This window comes from Neovison vison, chromosome 11 (genome assembly GCF_020171115.1).
Source record: "Neovison vison isolate M4711 chromosome 11, ASM_NN_V1, whole genome shotgun sequence".
NCBI classification, from domain to species: Eukaryota; Metazoa; Chordata; class Mammalia; order Carnivora; family Mustelidae; genus Neogale; species Neogale vison.
Window position 1 is genome coordinate 48,405,797 of NC_058101.1, and position 23,941 is coordinate 48,429,737.

Consider the following 23,941-nt stretch of genomic DNA (forward strand, 5'->3'; position numbering starts at 1 on the left):
TACAGATCTCTGAGACTTTTCAACAGTATGATGTTTGCTGTAGGGTTTTTGTGGACATGTTGTCTGTTTGTTCTTGTAGTCCTTCCAGTTTATGTCTGACGTGTATTTTTAACTCTAATATTTGCTCTGAGCCCTGTCAGCTCTCATCTTAATTCCTCCCATTGCTTGCTTATCTAAACTGAGCTTTCCCAACATTGATGTTACAGTCTTCTTTCTTGAGCTTCTATCATTCCTCAATTCCTTCATAATTTTTAAAAATATTAGATCAGTTTTCCTCTGCTTTACGAATGTTTGGGATCTTCACTCTCCATGCGTATGCTATACAGACCATTATCCTTCTTTTTTAGAGCACGGTGTAGGATGTGGTTGTGTTTAAGAAGGATTTCCCTGTCTTTTTAGAAGATTCCTGTGTAGGAGGTGAGGTGGGGCAGGATAGTTTCCTAATTTTGTGGTCTGAGGGTTCTCCCTGCAGTTACTGTGCAGAGGGAGGACATGGTTTTCTGTGAACCGGGTTAGTACTTTCCATATTCGGTCTCACTGCGTCCCCTCTTCCAACAGTGTCAGAACCTTCTCTCCTATACACACCCCCCCAATTTCCCTCCCTTGCCAATCTGTGCTCTACACCTGATCATTTCCCTCAGGGCAGTTGCATGTGCTCTTCTGGGCTACTGCTGGGACCTCTGCAGAGTGGGTTGCCCTAGCACCCTCAGACCTTTCTGTGGGCTCCTGTTTCTAGCTGCCAACTGAATGCTGAATAGCCCTGTTCTGACTGTGGTTTTGGAGCCAGACACTAAAAGTCCCCTTGCTTTGCTTCTGCTTACTTCTCGAAAGCCGTTCTTCCCAAGTGATCTTACTGCGACTGATGGTTTCAGCCCAAACTGCTCAGATTCTGGGATTCACAGGGTTACTACTCAACCATCTAATTTTAGCAAAGATGGTATTTTTGTTTTTATTTATTTATTTTTTTTGCTATAAGATAGCACACCTGGGGGCTCGGGGAGAGGAAAAAAACCACTCGCTGCTGCTACCATCGTATCTCCTAAAACTGATTTTTTATTTTAAAATGATTTGTATTTTTCTATTTATATTATAATGCCCAGGATAGGGCAGACAATGCCACAACAATACATAAATTCCAGACTTTGGAGACGCAACACAAACACTTATTCCTTGCTCACATCCACATCACAGTCCACACAGCGTGCTCCCCTGGAAGTCTCCCAAGCTGTGACCAACAGGCCTTGGCTGCCTGCATTCTGCCAATTCTTTGTATACACGCAAACAAGAAGAGAAGAGAGTGGTCAATCATGACCACTGCAGGGGAGGGCAATGAGTTTTATTGCCAGGTCCGGAAGTCACATCGATCACTTGTCTCCACATCTCACTGGCCAACACTCAGTCACATGGCCCCACACGAGCCACGACAGAGGCTGGCAGAGGTAGAGCGATCACAACTCTGTACCATTGCCCAAGCAACTCTGGGAGAAAAAACAGACTGTAAAACGTTAAGACCTTATCTCTTCATGTGTCTGTAAAAGGATTTCAGATGTAATGTGATAAAAGAACACTTGCTGTTTTTAATAAGGTTTTAATTCCGTCAGTACAGAACTTTAAATAAAAAAAAATTGTGACTCAAACCGTTTTCAAGTCTGCAAAAAACCTACCACAGGTTTTCCACAGCTGCCAATTGCTGACAAATTTGGGGGAGAATAAGAAAGCATATATTTAAACAAAAGTAAAATGTCTCCAATTATAAAGGTTCCACTTAAATAAGGCTTTTGGAATTTTAAAGAATTAAACTATACCACTAATATACTGGGGAAATGATGGTTTGATGTCATTTATAAACATAAATGTGTTCACAAACATTCTAAATATTCAATATATATACTTTAGGAGAACCGTGACCTTAAGACAATGATTTTTATTACTTTTAGTCTACCAAGTTTGACACTATAAATATACTCACTGAAAAAATTAACACAGTATTTAAATAAGAATCAATTTCATGAAAATTTACAAAATATAACCAATATATTCTGACTTATGATCATATCTTAAATATTTCAACTTTACTCTTCTAGCCTGGGTCAAGCCATTTAAAAAATAGTTCCACACTATTTTTAACTTCAGGATATAAAACAGTAGGAATTTACTAAGTTTTCCATTATAAAAATTAATAGAGCAATTGTCAAAATACCAAAAAAACGGTTTTACAAAAGCAGTACCCACATCATAACAACTTATTTCTTTTAGAACACATCTTCAAAAGGCACATTTTAATTACAAGTATTTATCTAAAGATGGTAGCTGCATTTTGAATTTCCAGTCAATTTCCCATGCTCTCAGCATGAAGATGGCGGAAGTTCGGGGGAGGCAGAAGAACACAGGTGTCCAGTGGGGCTGTACTGAGGGCGGCAGTGTTCTCACTGGCCGCATCCACAAAGACCGGGAGAAAGGTGAAGGAAGAGGGATCTGCAGACCTGTCTTCTGTCCTAATTTAACCTTCATGAAATACTTTTTACCAAAAATACTTAATTAAAAAAGAAAAAATTACAAGACAGAGAGCTAAAAAACCAAAAGGCCCAGACCACAAATGCCAGTTTAGTCTGAGTGGTGATGTTACTTGTTTGGGCCTGAAGGAAAGAATGAAGCTTCTAGTTCCTTGCAACCACATCTTCATACTCGGCTTGTCTCAATTTAAATCAGTTGGTGAGTTAAAGGTGCTACAAAGTCCTACAAAGTCCTAGGATGTCTGGCATACTAATTTTCAAAATCAAATTATAAATGACTTCATGGTTATCTCTGTCACGTTCCCCTTTAGTTAGGGCTGATATTCTAAAGTTGACCATTAATTATATTAACATGGTGATTTCAAGTACTCTACAATATGACTGTTATTTTTAAGGACTTATGCCCTAGGACCCCAAAATGCAATCCAATATATACTTTGGGGTTTGGTTTACTTTTCGGTAAAGTTAACACTAACTGAACTACTAAACTGAGTAAGATCAGTACTCTAAAGTACTAATAGATTAAGTAATTGATCCCATGCAAGAAACAAAAGGGACTTCTAATGCTATTTTGGAATTTCAAAATATTAGAGATCTGCCTTAATTTCCTATTAGTCCCCTCCAGTCTCAGCTGAGTGTTTCCATTTTTTTTTCTAAAGGGAGAATATCTTTAGATTTGTTTCCTTACTATTAAAAAATAATTGACCAAAAATATTCTGAAGTACAGAAAATAAAATGGTCACCTTCTACTCAAACAAAATATAACTTTCTGGTCCCTAATAGCAATGGTCACTTTAGGGACACTTATTCAAGTTCTAAAATAGCAGCTTTTTCAATTAAGGCAACATTGCTCTATTCTTACCTGTTTTTTCTATTAACCACTTATTAAAACTCACAAGAGCAGTTTCATCCTCACAGGCCTTTTATAATGTAAGAAGAGTGAACATGAACATCCTTCTCAATGTTTAAAAAGAATATAAAAAGTTATTCAAAGTCAACAAATACCTTACTTTACTACTTGGATTCTAAAGTAATTACAGTCATTTCAGAATATGTAAACTAAGAAATTACCTTTTAAACTAACATCAACAACATAAAATACAATTTTTCTACAAAAATACAATATAGGCGATCTATCACTTCTTCCCTGAAATAGAAATTTAATATTTGGACAAAAAAGCTGTAAACTTTTGATTACATTCAAAAGATAACCTTTTAAAGACTTACATTATTTGAGGTTTTGGCAATGGGAGCTCTTAACAGATTTGCATTACTGTATTGTTTTAACAACATAATAATGCCGAACGGTTTGCTTCTTTTACTCTTACATCTGCTACCAGGAGGAAAAGAATGGCTTCCTGCAGTGGACAGTCTGGGTGAAAGAACTGCTCGAATGGACAATCCGACCCTGATTTCTACCTCGACTGCGCTCCACAATCACACAGGGCATCTGTACCAGCTGAACAGGACTCTTCCCGTCCTTCAGGGCCTGAGTAAGATTTAAGATCTGTGGAAAGAGATATTTTCACTAGTTCATAGGACAAAAACCTTCATTCAGTTCACGGACATTATTTTAACCATTTATTCATAACTAGAGTTTTTATTCCACCCCATATTTCAGCCCAACAGACTGAATAAAGTACATGGTTTCACGTTCTCCATATGACATAGAAGCTAAACGTAGACTGGTCCAAGTTGTCTCCTTTTTCCACAATTAGGCTACTGTTGATAGTGCTGCTATAAACATCAGGGTACACGTAACCCTTCAAACCCTTCAAATCATGCATTTTTGTATTCTTTGTGTAAATACCTAGGAGTGCAATTGCTGGATCATAGCATATCTATTTTTAACTTTTTAAGGATCCTCCATACTGTTTTCCAGAGTGGCTGCACTGGTTTGCATTTCCACCAGCAGTGTATGGCCACCACTGATGAATGGGTAAAGAAGATGTGGAATATATACATACAGAAGAGTATTACTCAGCCGTAAGAAAAAATAGAATCTTGCCACTTGCAAAGATGTGGATGGAGCTAGGGAGCATTATGCTAAGTGAAATAAGTCAGAGAAAGACAAATAACATGTAATTTCACTCAAAAGTAGAATGTAAGAAATTTCACTCATATGCAGAATTTAAGAAATAAGTAATCATAGGCGAAAAAGAGAGAGGCAAACCAAGAAACAGACTCTTAACTATAGAGAACAAACTGATAGTTACCAGAGGGGAAGTGGAGGGTGATGAGGGAAACAGGTGATGGGATTAAGGAGTGAACTTGTGATGTGTTATATGGAAGTGCCGAATCACTCAGCTGTACACCTAAAACTAATATTACACTGTATGTTAAGTGGAATTTAATAGAAACTTTAAAAAAGTCTGCTTTTAACTACATACTTGCCTTCATAAACTCATTCAGAAACAAAAAAGTTATTGCATGCCTACTACGTGCTAGGCTTTAAGTGCTGGGGCTATATCAGTAAAAAACAAACAAAACCCTTGCTTCCATAGACCTTACATTTTAGCAGGGAGAGGAGTCAATAAGCACAAATCACTAAATTATTCCAAGCATTACAGGGTAAACGTGCGATGGGAAAAGCATGATGAAAGCCAAGGGAGTTAGAAATTTAGGGAAGGTAGCCATTTAAAATAAAGTTTCATTTAAAAGTTTATACTCTTATATAGAAAAAATTAAACTAGGAAGATTAAAATATATTACATTCCATGTTTAAACATACTCTCAGAATTGCTACTTGAGCACATAAATAAGGTTATAAAACTTAATGCAAAGCTTACAGCCTATTCTACTCTGTTCAGATAAAAAAAATTTTAATAATTCATTTTCTTTTTTTCCACATATCGGATAAAAAACTCCCCTTTGTTATGTACTTTAGAAACAAAGATGCTCCTTCGGGTATTTGGAAATATCTAATATATGGATAGTATACATTTTAGTGGTTCTTGTAAAGATTATTTAATAGTGATAGCATAAAGGTTTCAACATAAAGCCATACTAATAAATAAAATTCAAATACTTGGAATAGAATAAAACTGGATGGTTTAGATCCTAGAAAATCTGAAGTATTTAACAACTCAGGAAAATAAATCTTTACTATCTACAGTAGTTACTCATTGTATTTATGTTTTAGGATCCCTTTTAAGTTCTTGCCTTAAAATCTTCTAGGCTGGCTATACTCGGATAATTCACAAAAAGTGTGAATTCACAAAATTCACACTTATAAGCATTGTCTTTATCACGAAAATAAAAACCAGCATGGCTGAGGAATGAAATGTTCTGGTTAATTTCTTCTTCTGGTTTTTTAAAAATTGAATTCTAAAAATGTTAGTCTAAATACACTAATTTTTTTAAAAGATTTTATTTATTATTTATTTGAGAGAGAGAGCATGAGAGGGGAGAAGGTCAGAGGGAGAAGCAGACTCCCCAAGGAGCTGGGAGCCCGATGTGGGACTTGATCCTGACACTCCAGGATCATGACCTGAGCTGAAGGCAGCCGCCTAACCAACTGAGCCACCCAGGTGCCCCTAAATACACTAATTTAAGTAGTATCTAGTAATTTCCTGACTCTGAAGACCTGATTGTTATAGAGAATCTGGAAAACAGAATGGTATAAAGAAAATGAAAGCCATTCTACAAGCTTAACAATCTTTAAACACATAATAGCAAAAATCACTCAATCCTAAAGTTATCCTAAATATTAATGATTCTTTGAAAGTTGAGAAGACACTTGATGATCTTGCATTTATTTATTAAAGAAACATCTACAGAGCATGTACTGTGTTGGTGCAGAGAGAAGACTAAACAGGAGAAAAAAAAACACACTAAAGTATACATATTCTAGAAACACACATTACACATATTCTAGAAACAGCCATATGAACAAATAACTGGAATGAAAAGTGATGAACAACAAAGGACCCTATACTCTGACTTAAAATCTGATTCCCTCCCTTATATATCACCCATTTTTTCATTTGAGAGAACAAACAAATCTATTGTTGTGTATTTAAATCAGAGAAGACTATTTTTAGAAATAGCCTAAAAACTGCAGGCAAGGAGAAACACTAGTCTCCATGGATGCCACATTTGAGAACTGGGTAGGGATGCAGTGGTTAGGCCAAAGGCAAGTCATATACACTCACAAACTTCCACATACAGACTTTGTTCTCTCTTAGACTAGTTCACTGGTCCTCAAACTTTACTAATTTACTTTAGGACATAAAGTAGTATCTAACTTTTCAGACATCCTTTTTTAAAAAAAACCGCTAAAACCAAAAAGAAAGATACACACACACACACACACACACACACATACATATGCATATACAAATATACATATATACACACATATGTAATCATGTACATGGTCAGGGTACCTTATTCTTTTTGGCTATCAGAAAGACAAAACCAAATTAAAATTTTTTTAAAAAGCAAAATCAAATTAAATCATATAACCGAGGCATCATTTATCTTTTTCTTCCCCCAGATCTTGAGTTTGTCATTTTTTATCTTATTACACATATTTGTGTAATACCTTAACTTATTTGTGAATGAGACAGGATCTGAGTAAGTAAACCTAAAATAGCAGACAGCCTGTGGTCTAACTTTGTGACAGACCTCTGAACTGAAATGTCTCCATATCTTTCCAGACAAGTATTTTAAAATTTATATTTAAATCCCTCAGGTACTAACTTTAATCTACAATTAAAACTGACACAATTATTTACAGCTTTCCCTTAAAAAGAATTCTTATGATAAGATATATCTTTAGGGATAAGAGAATTCTTGAAGATGGAGCATACTAATAAATCAATTTTGTTTCAAGCAAAAGGGTTAACTTAGGGCATAATTATCTATGCCAGAAAATTTAGTTCAACTATAGTTTGGGATGGTAACACTCTTCAATATAATTATAGTCACTGATCACCAGAGCCCTTCATACATGCCTGCATTACCTACTTCACCTCCCTCCAAAGCTCCCCGGCTTCAGCCGCCTCATCTGCTGAGCAAATCTACACCTCACTGTCCAGCCTCACCTTTTGCAGTGATCCTTAACCTTTGTTTGGGTGGGAGACTCCTTTTGCTGATACATAAATCCTACTGCCTGCCCCCACCCCAAAATGCACATATAAACAGAATTTAGCACAAGTTCAGGGAGTTCACAAAAGCAACCCAGGAGGTGCCCTCTCCAGAAATATTAGTCTCACCACACTGTTTCTGAATGGTAATTTCTCAGGGCTCCAAACCCTTCCACATGGAATCTGTATTCTGGCACTTACGGCCTCCAAGATCTAGCTGTGGCCTACTTCTCCAGCCATTTCACTTACTATTTAAAACTTATGATTCCAGCAAAGGACCACATAAATACAATGGAGCACAGAGAGGTATAAGAAGTAATAATCCATCTCTTTTCCATGACTCCTGGCCTCCTCATCATAGCTCATTCTCTAGCAAAGAAGGAACTGGATTTTGCTCAAGGTTTTATTTCTATCACTAGAACACTTTCTGGCAATAAATATTTGGTGAATGAATGCTTATCTAATTTAATTATATGTATTTGTTAAAGTTATATAAATTAGTACAAAAACTAGACTTTTTTGCCCCAGGTATACAGCATATAGCTACCTTAAATTAACTGCATACTTTAGGAAGACAATGTTTACAATAATTTGTTTGTAATATTTACAAAATTATTTACAATAATTTATTTTCATGTCAAGTCTTCCTTTTGGAATCTAAATAGTACTGAGAGAGTGGAAGGACCAGACATTGTCGGTAGGTCAGCCAGCCTGCAGGTCCACACCAGCAGACCTAATACCTTGTATCTCTAAGTAAAGAAGATATGAAGGATGACAGGACTGAGTTACAATTAGTACTTTTATGCTTCAGTCACTGCTCAGCTTTGGTGACATGGTGATTCACTGACTGCTCCGGGAAAGGCCAAGCATATTCTGTGAGAAAAATCAACGTGCGACAGAACCTGGTACTGAAACATCCAAGCAAGGAGATTTGAGGAGGAAAAATACAGTAACACTTAGGAAAAGAGTTATCAAAATAAGGACAAAGAATTCAAAGGAGAGGGAAACTGGCTAACAAACGATATACAAAAAGTTCAAAAATAATTAATTTAGAACAAGAGGAAAGCCACTATTGAAATCCATTTCATTTTTAATCATATGCGCTATTTTGGTTCAGCATAAAAGAACTGCATCTTTGGGTCACCATGGAGAAAAAAGTTAACAACTGTTTCAACGAAAGATTTTTTTCTTAATGAAAAAGATCACAATAATATTAACTTACCTGACCTCTCATCACAGACATCTGACTTTCAAAAGTGGCTTTGTTAAATTTTCTGTCAATCTTTCATGGAATAGGAAAAAAAAAAAAAACCCATGTTATTATAATTTCAAAAATCAAGATCTTTGAAACATATATTGGAAGACAAATGAACTCTTCAACTTAGCATGTAAGGCCATTTCGAAGCCTTCTTAATAGTTAAAACAACATTTAAAGAGTATTTTTACTTGATTTATTTTTGAATGCCTCTAGAATGACAATAATAGTTTATTTATACCCCAACTAGATCCAAAAGGATTTAAAATTACCTTCCAGCCAATGGGTTTAGGCTTTTTTGAGCAATTAAATCATAGCAGCTCACTAAGCGTTTAATATAAATTATACTTTTGTAAAACCTCAACTTTTGAAGAGAACTTGTCAAGTTTTAATATAGTCTCAGAATACCCTCAAAATCAGTGTTAGCGTCACAAATTTATGCTCCTGTAAAGTAAAACTGTTAATTCCTTCTTAAGTTAGGTTCTATTGCAAGTAGTGATACCAGAAGCACTAAACTGCAAATTAGGTCTATTAAGAAAATCTCTTCTATTATAAGATTTCATTTTCTGCAATAAGTGACTAAAAATTCATTTACCTTAAAAAGTTCATGAAGATCTTCACATAAATCTTGCACAAAGTTCATGTCAGAAATATATGGTAGAATTAAGTTTCTTGTTTCTTCAGAAAAAGGAACTTTTGCCTGAGGGAGCCAAGCCCAGTGAAATGGATCTAACAAAAGAAAGAAAGAAAGAGAGGAAGAAGTTATCAGAGAATGATCATCCCAATTCCAAGTCTGGACAGTCAATTTAGAAGGTAAAGCACAATCTCTTCTTGGCCTTTCAGCTAAGATCAAGTGCAGATGTAAAGCACAGGAAGGTATTACTGAACTAATCAGGTTCCTGACTTTTAAATAGTAAAGAGGAGGAATTTCAATAATGAGCCTATCTCAAACAGCCCTACATCAAGAACTATATCTGAATCTCTGGTTCCTGAGTTTGGAAATTATGGGACACACATAATTTGTTCACAGCCCCAGATCAAATGCCATTGCTGACGTTTCCCTGACCTCTTAGTAACAAATCATCAGGAATTGACCATGTGCATACACATACGATGTTCCAAAATTTTAAATCATTAGTAGGTAAATAGGTAACTGGCTTTAAGGGATCAAAGAGCCAATATTCCAGGCTAATTCTAGTTCTCTCTAAGAAGACCATTCAATCTACATAGTACTAGGATCAGAAAGATTTGTAAAGTAGTAGAATCTTCTAGAGTAGGTGTATATTCAGATTCCTGAAAGAAAGTGTAAGGCTTATGACAATATGATCGCCCACAGAACCACTGTGGTTTCATCCAATGACAACCTCCAGCTTTGATGGCTCCTACCATTTAGAAAGCCCTCAGGAAAAAATCTATCTAGAGTCATTCCTTCTTAACTTCTTTTTTACTATTTCCTTGTGCACCGTGGGAAGTACACTATCCATTCCAAAGAAAGCCTTTCCTCTAACCCACATCTCCCAGAAGCTGTATCTAATTTCCTTTTCACTTTTTCCTGACCAATCCACACAAAAGTCCATATTCCATGCCTGCCTTTACTTCCAATCCCTATCCCTCAGTTCAAACTCTCTCACCTAGGGGTAACTGGGTGGTTTAGTCGATTGAGCATCTGACTCTCAAATGCAGTGCAGTTCATGATCTCAGGGCTGGGGGATTGAATCCTACATCTCCGCACTCAGTGCAGAGTCTGCTGGAGATTCTTTCTCCCTCTCCCTCTGCTCCTCTCCAGCTAAGTACACTCTTTACCTAAATAAAAAAACAAAACAAACCAAAAAACCTCTCTCCTAAGACCACCAGTCATTTCATAAGAGTCTCTCCAAAGGCCCATTTGTGCTCATGCTACTTAATGTCTCCATAGCAAGTAGTGCTATTCTTGATCATCTCCTTCCATAAAATTCTCTCCTGTGTGGCTTTGGAAACACTGCTCTCACAAAGTGTACCTTCTATCTTTTAAGCCACTTCTCTGGTTTGCTGGCTTTTCCTCTTGTATTCAATGCCACCACTCCCCCCTTTCTCTCCTTCATGTGCTAAACATCCATGAAACATTTACTGCATATTTGTGTACCTCGCATTGTCCTAGTGATGGGATTTGTTTACCATGATTTCCCTGGACAATAACCACACCATGGCTTCTGCTACCAAGGTGACAGTTTAAAACCTATATCCTCAACACAAATTCCTCTTTCAAATTTCAGATTCTTAATTCTCATCTGTATATTTAGCAGAGTTTCCCAGGTGTATCATAGGAACCTTAAACTTAACACTTTAAGATAAATTTGCATATAAATTCCAAACTATTAGAGGGAAAAAAAAAACAATGAAACAAAGACATCTTAAGTCAGTTCAACAAAGGATAGGAAAGGGGAAAAATAAAAACAAGTGGAATTTACAGTCAATAGAAAAAAAATAAAATGGCAGGAAAAGTTCAAACACATCAGTAATTTATTGAGACTTTAACTAGAGTTAAATGTACCTATTAAAAGGAGTTAAATGTACCTATTAAATTACCTATTAAAAGAATCTCAGATTGGTAAAAAAAAAAAATCCAGTTAAGTGTTGTTTATAAATTATATACTTAAAACAAAATGATGGAAGCAAAAAATAGAAGTATAAAATAATACCAGGTAAATGCTAATAAAAAGAAATGAGGTATAGCAATGTTACAACAGGTAAAATAAGAAAAGTAAGAAACACTGAGAGGGATAAAGTGGGATATATTTCACACCCATAAAACAAGCCACCACCAAGATAAAATGCTAAGCCTTTATGTACATGAAATACACTGCAAAAAGGGTATAGAATGCAGTAAGAAATTGCCAGAATCAATCACAGTGAACTTCAACTTTAACTCTCAAAAATTAACAGATCAAAAACAATTATGACTTGGCTAACAACTAATAAACTTTAATTAATAGACAGATGCAGAACTTCTTGTCCAAATGCATTCTTTTCAAGTACCTTCAAGCTGACCATCTACAAGATTATAAAGGAATTAGGAACAAATTTCAAACAGAATTCACGCAGCCACATTCACAGATCACAAAGCAATAAAACTCGATGACAACGGGTAGTTCTTTTTTTTAAATCAACTGGCATAGAAAATTTAAAACCAAACAAAATCATCCTAAGTTACTCACGTCAAAGGGTAAATCTGATAGCATGAACATACAGAGCAAAACAACAGAACAGCCCCTATCTAATCTGTGGCTTAACCGAAAGGATGCCTAGAGAAAAATATATAGGCAAGCAAAATGGGATGAATACAATAGAAGAAAAGAATAATGATGGAAAACACAAATCAATGAGAGAAAAAGCAAAGAAACATAATGAAAAACTGACCAACACAAGACCAATTATCTTCAAAAAAAAAAGCAAAAAATAAAGGTAATAAATAAATAAATATTATATATAAATATATTTATATAAATATATTATATATATATAAATAAATAATAAAGGTTAAAAGGCCAATGCTTTATAATAGACAAGTCTGTGGCAAGCTTAATGATTTAAAAAAAAAAAAGCCCACTAATAAACAGTAGGTATTTAAAAAAGCATAGTCATAGATATAGAGATTACTTATTATTTATTTTTAAAGTAAGCTTCACACCCAAAGTGGAGCCCAGTGCAGGGCTCAAACTCACAATGCTAGTATTAAAACCTGAGCTGAGATCAAGAGTTGGATGTTTAAACAACTGAGCCACCCAAGTGCTCTAATACGAGATTATTTTAAAAATACATTACATGTATTTCAAATAACAAAAAAATTTAAAATTAGTACAATTCCTATATTTTGAATAATCTAATTATTCTTAAATTTTTACAAAACATGTTTTACTTATCCCTGTTCTCCCTCCCCCTAAATATTTTAAGGCAAATTAGATATCATTTCCTTTCACCCCTTAATACTTCACATGCATAGAGGGGATTTTATTTTTAATTGTAAGATAATTCTATAAAAAACTTTGTACTCATAAATCTAGATCTCAAGATGTCATGAACAATTTTAAGGAAAATAAAAATGTCTTAAACTAGCTCAAGAAGATGTAGCAAACCAGCCCTTTAACCACAAAAGAGACTGGTCAGGTAGGTAAAACAATAGTCACTCACTCGGAAGGCAGAAGGCAGGGAGGTAGGCCTAAACTGTTTTGTAAGTGAATGCTACCCAAAACACTAAAGTTAAATTCCACCCAAATATTAAAAAAGATGATGCTCAGGTTGTAAACATGTAAAAAGTTATTCTATAAGACTAACATAAGCCAAAAAACCAAAACCAGACCCAGTCATTCAAAGCTAAGTAAACAATACAAGGCGAGGCCCTTGCAGTACACTGTCTCTCCATCCCCAGCCTCTAGAACAGAGAGCCCCAATCAATGGTTATCCTTCACCCAGGTTTTCTTCTCCTTTTTTGATATCAATAAGTTTTGCTGCTTTCCTATTCTGGAATAGGGTAGTTATAGAATCCATAGGTGGTTCTAAATACTCACATGCTCTCCATTCATCAGGATGCTTAAAGGGAAATGCCAGACCATTATCAATTGCAGCTATTTTAATAAGTGATTCTTTATCATCAATCCATTCCGTTTCCTAAAGATGAAAAAGATGGGCTGCTGATAAGTTTTTTTGAATATTTCCAAAAGGTCAAGCATTAAATTAATTTTAAAAAATTACTGAGGTTTATAACATTTTATTTGAAGAGCCTATAAAAATAAAAAATAAGTTGCCAGAAAATAAAAATTTTTACCCTCAAAGGGGAGAAACTGTCTTATAAATCAGTAAGGATTTTATAATCATTGTTTTTTAAATGTTATACATTTAGGTAGTAATGGTTTCTTTTTTTTCCTCTTTGGGGAAGAGGACCTAGAACTATTAAGGTTTACAAGTATGTTGTTTCAGACAATTTTTTGCTAGGTGCACTGCTTAAATGTATGACATTTGCAAAATATTTATATTTTTAAGAGAACTTAACAAAGTTACCTTACTAAAAACTTAATCTTTTCTAGGGTCCCCTAGAAATAATTAGTCCAAATACAAAATGTTTCTAAATACAATTCCCCAAAAACCAAATAAATTAAGGTCTAGCAAAAGGAATCTTCAAGATACTATTAATTACAGAATGCAGGCCATTCCTAACTTCTACAGTCTTCCATAGCTGAAACAAAGACCTTGAGAGCAAGAGGGTTTTCATGTTAAGGAATACTCATTACGTAAACATAAACAGCTGCCATTATTAAGTGGCCTGCATAAAAACAAAAAGTTAAAAAAGATAACTTTAAAATTAAAAGTATTAGCATGAAGGTCTGTTTGATATATGTCTGGTTTGTTTCTTTTAGTTTATATCAAGTATCTTAACTCAATGAAAGTGCACAAAATACTTAAGAGTAAAAGAATGAAGTTTTCAAGAAAATCTACTTGCTTAAGATATACCAATGAAATATATTTAGAAACTATTATGAATATATATATTTATGTGTGTATTTTAAACCCATTTCTGCTACAATTGCCATTTCTTTTTCTTTTTTCTATTTACAACTTTCTGAGGTATAATTTACACACAATAAACTTCACATACTAAAGTGTACAATTTGATAAGCATTTGCAGATGTGAAATCTTCACCAAGTTTCCTGGTGTCCTTTGCAGTCTCTCCCTCCCTCACTGCCTCGGCCCCACCCACAGGCAACCAGGTCTGCTTTCTGTCACCAGGGATTAGTTTGCACTTTCTAGGTTTTCATGTAAGTGGAATCAGACAGTGTGTTCCCTTTGGGTGTAGCTTCTTTCACTCTGCAGGATTTTGAGATTCATCCACATTATTGAGTCATAAGACTCAAAAAGAAGTGAATTACTAAAATATAAACATGTTGACCAAAAAATATCAGATGCCTTTATTTTTATTACATAAAGGCAAAATAAATGTAGTGGTTCTAAAACAAATTTCCCAAGTTCTAAAAAATAAGTACCCAGCTGGTATCATTCTTCCATTCCAATACAACATTAAAAAAAAAAAAAAGCTGCAGAGATTTAGAAAAATAGAATTTTAAAAATGCAATGTAAACAGAGGAAAGAAAGAAAAAAGATGAAAAAGACAGAAAAAGGAGATAAAACCAAGGATCTAAGTGAAGGAAATGAAGAAATGAAGGATAACATAAATTTAAGGAATCTTTTATAGAAATTTTGTGTGGATGTGTATAATTTTAAAATTTCCTTACCTTAATTTCCTTTCCCTGTTTCTGCTTTTCATATTTGATTAACCAATTATCATTTCCCCTGTCTTTCAAAAGAAAACAAATTTGTTACTTTTTTTTTTTTTAAAGATTTTATTTATTTATTTGACAGAGAGAGATCTCAAGTAAGCAGAGGGGCAGGCAGAAAGAGAGGAGGAAGCAGGCTCCCTGCCGAGCAGAGAGCCCAATGTGGGGCTCAATCCCAGGACCCTGAGATCATGACCTGAGCGGAAGGCAGAGGCTTAGCCCACTGAGCCACCCTGTCATCCCTGTTACTTCATTTTTTATGGGTATCATAGCTTAATATCAAAGGGAATAATCTAGTTGCCTTTGGTTTTCAAGACCTCGACTGGTTATCTGTGGCATATGTTTACATATTAAGAGCTCCAATTTAACACACACAAACTAAAAAATACTTACAAATGTTAGCTAACATTTTTTGAGAGTTTACTCTGTGTCAGGCATTGTTTTAAGTATGTGACATGTACTAATTCATTAAATCCTTATAACCACTCTGTGAGATATATATATAATTATTATTAAGAACTATTAAATTGGGGCGCCTATGTGGCTCAGTCAGTTAAGTGTCTGCTTTCTGCTCAGGTCATGATCTCATGGTCCTGGGATCAAGCCCCACTTCAGGCTCCCAGCTTAGTGTAGAGTCTGCTTCTCCCTCTGCCTCTGCTCCTCCCCCATGCTCAGTGCCCGCTCTCTCCCTCTCTCTCAAATAAATAAAAAAATCTTAAACTCCCCCCCCCGCAAAACTATTAAATCAAGGTTGTTAAAATCCAGAATAACTTCTCTACCTAAGGAAGAAAAAAAATCTACCTCTATTGCCAGGCAAATTTCTGGGTAGTTTCTCACCTAATGTCTACATAGAAGTACTCTAGTCTCTACATCAATTTTAACATTAATCCAGGACCACATTAATTAAGAAGGTAACTCTGGAAAAGTATAATAATGCTTTTCCAGAAACCAATATAAATAAGTAAACATTTTGAATCAGGGGTTCTCAAACTTCAGAGTGCATCAGGATTATCTGAAAGACATGTTAAAACAGACGGGTGGCCTCCATTTGCAGATTTTCTGCTTTAGTAGAGCTGGGGTGCACTCCTCTGAGAAGATGCATGTATAATCAGTCCCCATATAATGCTGACCCATAAGGTCCAGGGAACCACATTTGGGAACCACTGTTTTAGATTATCTACATCATGGCCCCCTTCTAGAAGAGAAAAAATTAGAGTTTAATGTATTTATAGACTATACTTACAGTTATCTAATGTCAAAATAAGCATCTCAAGTAATTTACACAAATAATTTTAATTATTCATATTATGCAGATAACATTTCTGGCTTTGTCCTACTGCCCAGAAATTCCCCAGTAGGGCCAGGAACTGACCTCTATCACCTCAGCAGGAGCCTTCTAAGAGTTAGGATCTCAAGTACAGGATTAACTTTGCCCACGGGAATCAGTACTACATCTCCATTTTCCAAGGCAGGTAGATAAAAAGTGGCCTCAAGACTTCTGCATCAAGAGTTGAATATATAGGGGCACCTGGGTGGCTCAGTTGGTTGGGTGGCTGCCTTTCGCTCAAGTCATGATTTTAAGTGTCCTGGGATTGAGTTCCACATGGAGCTCCCTGCTCAGTGGGAGTCTGCTCCTCCCTCTCCCCCTGCTTGTACTCTCTCTCTCTCTCAAATAAATAAATAAAATCTTAAAAAAAAAATAAAGAGTTGAATAATTTGCAAGCTAACAAGATCTGAGTGAACAAATAAGAGAGTTTCAGTACCTGTATTTCTGATGATGTAATCCAAAATAACTAATCTTTCAAATTGTGACTGAAATTCTTTTCTAATATTCTCAGGCAAAGGGTCAGCTTCAAATTTCCTAAGCCAATATTCAGCCTCCTTGTAATCTTCAACAAATAACTGAAAGGAACCAATCTATAATTTTAAGAACTATAGTTAGAAAAGAAAGTACAAGAACAAAGGGATTACTTTTTTAACTTCTCAGCAGTATTATCATAAAATGTTTTATAAACATAGTAAGAAAAACAAAAAAGTTAACCCTAATTTATATAACCACACTTATCAAAACTATTTTTATACACTAATTTTAATAATTATACAAAGAATACATAGCAAATTAAAAATGCTCAACCCTAGGTTTTTGAGGAGCACAGAAACTATTTTAGGATAATTAAAAAAAAAATGTCTCTCAAGGTGATAATCTCAACTCAAAATGCTGTTTTCTAAAAATATTCCTTAAAATGACTTTAATTATGGAAGCCAAATAGTACACCTATTCTGGTCATTTAATAACAGTGCAATTTTATCTTACTAATGAAATACTTCAGGATTTTTTTTTTTAACAACATACAGAATACAGATTTGTTTTTAAAAAAGAATGCATTCTTTGACTTTGCAGATTATAGATCCTGTCATAAATTTTAAAGAACTTATCAATCAGTCATAAACTCTACAGTGGTTTTTAAGAAAACCCTTTCCTTGAAAATATGTCCACTTTAAAATGCATTTCTTGGGGTGCCTAGGTGGCTCAGTGTGTTAAAGCCTCTGCCTTCGGCTCAGGTCGTGATCCCAGGGTCCTGGGATCAAGCCCCATGTCGGGCTCTCTGCTCCATGGGGAGCCTGCTTCCTCCTCTTTCTCTGCCTGCCTCTCTGCCTACTTGTGATTTCTCTCTCTCTGTCAAATAAATAAAATCTTAAAAAAATAAAATAAAATAAAATAAAAAGAAATGCATTTCTGTCACTAAAATTACTACATGTATTTCCAGCATAGGACCTACAGGTCACCTAGCTGGCCTCATAAATATAAACTTCCATAAAGAAAATCTATTTCTTATCCTAACACTATATTCTTGTTGTTGGCATGAAATTTTAACTACTTCTAAAAGGTTTTCTTTAAAACACTTATAATTAAGTCCTAGTTGTCATAAACATGGAAACAATAGCCTTCTTCAATTACACTTAATTTCAGCATATCCAAGGAATAACAGGCCTTATAAAGATTTTCAAACTTCCTGCATACCTGGAGTACAATTTTAAAAACAATTTAAGTTAACCATTAATTTTTTTCAGATTCTTTTATCTAGACAAATGCATTGCAACCACAAAACAAAATCACAATTAAAAAAAAAAAAACAAAGAACAAAAAACAGCCCAAAGTTCTTGTAGAATGCTTTCCCATTTACTGTCCCCACTCTTGCTTAGCTAGCTGCTAATCATTCCTGACGTTTTATTTTACAGTGGTAAGAAAGAAGGTATGTAGTCAGTACACATAGTTACTACAACTTACTACACTGTGTGCTGGGCACCATACCAAGTACTTGACATGAATTTCTTCATTTAATCTCACAGCCCCAGGAGGTAGTTTTTCTCACCTCCATTTTATAGAGCCTAGGGCTTAGAAAGTAGGACTTGGCCAGTTAGGTCTCAGAGCTAACTGGTGGAGAAGCTGGGAGGAAAACCCAGGTCTGGTTCTTTATAAAGCTGTAGGTGCAAACTCCTGGAAACACTCCCTGTCCAAACTAAGTTAGACAGTCCTCCTTTATCCTCTCTGACTTTCCTGTATTTAACCATCCTAACAGCTTTATCATATTGCACTGAGATGGTTTGTTCACTATAAGCTCTTTGAGGATGAAAAACCCGTTTTCCTTCCTATTATATCTGCAGCCTACAGCACACAGTGCTCAGTTAATACATGCTGAATTGCCCCCCAAATAAAACTTAGCAGAGTCATTTACCCATTTACCTTAGGAGGGAGTCCTATCCGATGGAATTTTCTACCTACTTTAGGCACTTTCTCTAAAGCATACTTTTTGCCTCTAGATTTTGCACGGTCAATTGCACTGTAGTTAAATGTCTCACTGACAAGCCAAACCACCTAGAAACACACAGTTTTAGAAAAATGGTTATTAGAATTGGCATTATAATATTCCTACTCATACACTACGTGAAATGTACTTTAAAACCATTAATTAGAAGAGTTTAACCCTATAGTAAATGCCTCAGAGAATCTAAAAGAGAAAGGCTTAGGGATTTTGCAAACTCAGTTAAATGGCATGTATTTCTGGGAGAGACAGCCAAAAACTGGCCAGTGGAAGTAAAAAGTAATCGTCCGCAGATTTAGGAACAAATATTGTGAGGAAGTCTTCAAGTAAAAGTTTATAAAGGCTAAGAAGAAAAAAAAAAAATAGCAGTCTTTCGAGCGCATTAGTTATCTCTACCTTCAGGAGAAGTTCTAGAACCTCAATATTTTTCTGCTTTCAAACTGTTAGTTCTTTTTCCCTTGTCAGCACCATCTAAGCTTGTATGAGTGTGGGATATTCCCCTAGGACACTTTGTGGATTTCCACTAGAATCAATTAGTTTCTCATAACTCTGGATACCAAACCAAAGGCTCAACTTTAGGCTGTCATTAGAAATATTACTAAAGTGTTCACAGAGAAGTAGGCTATAAATTAGAAGTACATAATTAAAAACAATTTCTCCTTTACCTTTGTTTTAGGTACAATGCCCAGATGAAGCTTTTCATCTACAAGGGAGGCACCAGCTTCAGAAAGGTATCCCTGATTAGGAAGCAGGCAGCCTCTACCAAAGCAGCAAGGGCAGCAGACCTTATGAACATATTTGGTCCATTTTGGATTCAGTTGACCATAAGGCTCTTCTGATTTGGGTTTAAACACACCTATAGTTTTCTATATAAAAAAGTAGAAATTTTGTTAGACTTCTGATATAGAGAGACAATAATCCACAAAATGCATTTTGAGAAATCTTTTTGTATTTCTTCCCACCAGATTTGGGCATTACTCTTACATATTAAGAGGTAAAGTTTTAATTATTTTTTTATATTCATTCTCATTCAACAATCTAAAATCAATAATCCTTTGGGCTAGTAGTTTTCAAACTGTGCTCTGAGAAATACTAGGGAAGGTGAGAGTAGAGATGAGGGTATGACTCTAAGACCCCATGCCACTTAACTGGATCAACTCTTGACTTTATCTGTTTTATTACTGGACTTCCAAGTTATGGAAGAGTTACAGCGATTTTACAATATCTGAAAACCACTACTCTAGGTCAAATGATTTTATCTTTCAGCATCTATTAATTATCAAAATTATATGTTTATTTATCATCTACTTTCTCATTAGATGTACCTTCTATAACAGCAGAGACTGCTTGTTAGGGCTGTATTCCAACTACTCAGAACAGTGCCCGGTATGCAGTAGGCATTCAAGCATTTGTTAAATGAACTAATAAATCCAATGACAAAAAGTAGTCTCTAAATCCAAAGGTAATGATAGTTATATGTGAACATCTATGCTGTGAGATTCTCCTACCCTAATCATTTTCCAGTTTTTTTTTAATGAATCAATTTTAAATAAATTCTCTCCTTTAAAAAAAACTGCTCATGGATGTCTAAAGTCTATAATCTTTATTACCAGTCTAATAAAATATATTCATATTAAATTAGAGGGTGAATTATCCTTAGACAAGATTTAAAAGCCTTACTATAATTTTAAGTATATAATTGCTTTATAATGCAATAAAGTCTAAATCACTAGTAAAAAAGTCAACAAGAACAAATTACAAAATCAAACTCAGAATAAAGGTTGATAGATTGACATGACTTACATATACATTTAAAATTCAAAAAAGACTATGTTTTAAAATACAACTTTGATCTTTGTAAAAAATATTAGGATGAAATCATAATCTTTCTTACTCCTGAAAAAAGAACTGCTGGCTATGTATCATTTAGAAAGCTTTTAGAGATAATAACATAGATTTCTGAAAAATTCTAGACTAAGTGGAACAAAGTCCCATATCAACTTCTCTTTTCTGCCCTCAAATTATACTTTGGTTCATTTCACTATGTCACATTCCAATGCCTTCAATTTTCAGATTGCCCAGGCTCCTCTGGGAAAAAATTCCTAGGGCAAAATAAGCCTTTGAAAAAGATCTGGAAATTACATTGAATATGTTTTTAAAGTTTAAATTTCTACTCTGCTTGGCTAATAGAGTTACTATAAAGTTAGGACTTATGAATATAAACTCAACAAATCTTTTGCTGTGAATATGAGTATTCCATAAATGCTTGAGATCATGTATTAAAATAATAGGACAGCAAACTATGTCTTAAGATGAAGAGCTCTATTTCTAAATAATAGAGTGCTTTAGTTAAAAAAAACAAAAAACCTAACCTTTATTTTTGAAAAGGGTGCAATCAGATTTATTAGGAAAATATCTTCAGAACCTCACAATGATTTCACATTTAAATTAGTGTTTTCCAAAACTTCTGTTATGTATACTAGATCTATGAAATTCTCACCCTCTTAGGATCCTTCACAAAGTAACTTCCACTTGAACCTTGAGAGATTCTTTCTGGAAAAACTCCAAATTCTACTGCTTGCTCTGCTTTCAACACAGTATCAGCAAATTCAGGATCATCCAAGAATGTATTCAATACTGAAGAACCAACAATTACCGCATTAAAACAAACAAACAAACAAACAAACAAACAAAAAATGACTAATGTTAATATAGACTATGAAGAAAAAAAAGTTCAGCTATGAGAATGCTCATGATGGGGACCTGTAATACTGGGTTAGGTTATTAGCATTAGGACATTAAGGTACAGAAAAAAATGTAATCAAGCAGCATATGGGTTTCTTGGATTCCTCTTTCTTTCCTCCCTAACCCCACTTCTCTTAACTTCAAGTAATGACACATGAAAAAGAAAATCCCTATTTGTTCAAATAATCACACCAATACCTCATTACTCTGAATTCCTCTCTTCCAGTGATTTTGTTCTCTAGCCTACCTCAACTTCCAACCGCAAAGTCATACCTCAGATCTGTCATTACTAATACCTGCAACCTCTCCATACCTTTCAATTTCAAGTAACTTCTCTCTTCCTAGTTCATTCCCTCTGGTACCCTGAATCCCCAAAATTCTTCCAACCCCCTAGGGTATACAAAACACTGATCTACCATGTTGTCACTAATCTTTGTGTCCTTATTTCCCTTCTTGGCCAGCTTAAATTATGGTCAGTCATCACATAACCACTCTTCCTTTCCTCCCTCCCCTCATCATGGTCACCTGGAAAAATTCCAGTCCTGGTTAAATTGAACTGTCTGCTGAGTATGCCGAGGCCCAGACAACTAAACTCAACTAGACAAACACAAACACAATGCCTGATAGCTCACTTGAATTTAAATTCATCACCAGAAACTTCAGGAGGGCCCTTCATAATGCTTGGGAAGCATATTACATTCCTGTTATGGACTGACTGTCCTCTCAAAATATTTTGAAGCCCTAACTCCCAATGGAATTATATTGGAAGATAGAGTCTTTGGGGGGTAATTATACTTAGGTGAAGTGATGAGAGTAAGACTGCCAGGACAGGATTAGTGCCAAGGGCATGCTCTCTCTCTCCCTGTGTCACATGAGGACACAGTGAGAAGGTGGCTCTCTCATGAGAGACACCCTCTCTCTTGGACTTCCCATTCTCCAGAACTGTTAGAAATAAATGTCTGTTGTTTAAACCACTCAGTCTATGGTATTTTGTTCTAGCATCCTGAACTAACACATCTCCAGGTACACAGTCTCTCCCACTGTTCTGGACAACTCTCAAACCCTCCTCTCTTCTCAAATTTTCAACACCTCCTCTCCCTCAGATGAGCCTTAAGAGATGCAGTCAGAAAAAACTATCATCAGCCCTCTGCACCACATCTGCTCTGATACCCTCTGCCTTCCACCTATTACTATAGATGAACTGTCTAAGCTTCAAGATCAGCTCATCCACTTTGTGTACCGGACCCTATCTCTTCCTGATGAGTTCAGAGCATTTCTTCAGCATTTCTTCCCTGCATCAATATGTCCCTCTTTATTGGATCATTTCCATCACATACAAAGCATGCTATAATTTTTCTCATCCTAAATCTAACTCCCACATTACTCCTAGATGTTCCGCATTTCTTGATGGTCTCTATAGTTATTTATATTTTCCATCTCCAATTTTTCTTCCCCAATTTTCTCTTGAACCCATTTAAATCAGGCTTCTGTCCCAACCACTCCATTCATAAAGCTTTTGTTGGGGTATGCAGTCATCCATATTGCTAAATCTAACCTCAAAACTCATCTTCCTTGCCCAACTCCAACATTTGACCCTGTTGGTCACCCCCTCCTCCTTCACTTGTCTTCCAGGATTCCCCTTCTCCAGGTTTTTCCACTTCATTGGCTTCTCTTTTTGTCTCTTTGCTGGCTCATTTTTATCTCCCTGACAGACTGACTTTGCAATGCCTCAGATTCAGTTCATGATCCTTTTCTCTTCTTCATCAGCACTGATTAACTCCCAAATTTATATTTGGGCCTGGACTTCTGCCCTGAACTCCAAACTACTATACTCAATATCTCTACTTGGATATTTAATGGACAGCTCAAACTTTACTCCCCCAAACTCAATTCTTATCTTTGTCACCCTTCCTGACTGCTTTCCTCCCAAGTTTCCCTATTTCAGTTGCCAGCAACTCAAAATCTTTCAGCTGTTCAGACCAAAAACCTTGGAATCATCCATCATCTTAAAACTCTTACCATCAACATCTAAACCATTAGCACTTTGCATGACTCTATCTTACATAAACACCCAGAATCCAACCATCTTCATCCCCTCAATGTGATCCAAGTGACTATCAACTCTTAACCTGGATTATTATGAGTTTCCTAACCACTCTCCGTCTTCACCCATGCCTTCTCTATACTCGACAGAGAAACTATAGCAGT

The 23,941-nt window shown here is 35.4% G+C and overlaps 1 protein-coding gene across 1 annotated transcript in view; it reads right to left on the reverse strand.

Annotated features, from left to right (window-relative positions):
- Positions 1 to 1,032: 1,032 nt before the first annotated feature.
- Positions 1,033 to 23,941, reverse strand: part of PI4K2B (phosphatidylinositol 4-kinase type 2 beta) — a 28,332-nt gene continuing 5,423 nt past the window's right edge. Inside the window, exons 2-10 of the mRNA XM_044225859.1 lie at positions 21,489 to 21,625; positions 19,654 to 19,854; positions 18,910 to 19,041; positions 16,928 to 17,081; positions 15,123 to 15,184; positions 13,403 to 13,502; positions 9,454 to 9,587; positions 8,826 to 8,885; positions 1,033 to 4,020 (exon numbers count right to left, since the gene is read on the reverse strand). Coding sequence (XP_044081794.1) covers positions 3,847 to 4,020; positions 8,826 to 8,885; positions 9,454 to 9,587; positions 13,403 to 13,502; positions 15,123 to 15,184; positions 16,928 to 17,081; positions 18,910 to 19,041; positions 19,654 to 19,854; positions 21,489 to 21,625 — 1,154 coding nt within the window. The 3' untranslated portion in view covers positions 1,033 to 3,846. The remainder of the gene's footprint in view (positions 4,021 to 8,825; positions 8,886 to 9,453; positions 9,588 to 13,402; positions 13,503 to 15,122; positions 15,185 to 16,927; positions 17,082 to 18,909; positions 19,042 to 19,653; positions 19,855 to 21,488; positions 21,626 to 23,941) is intronic.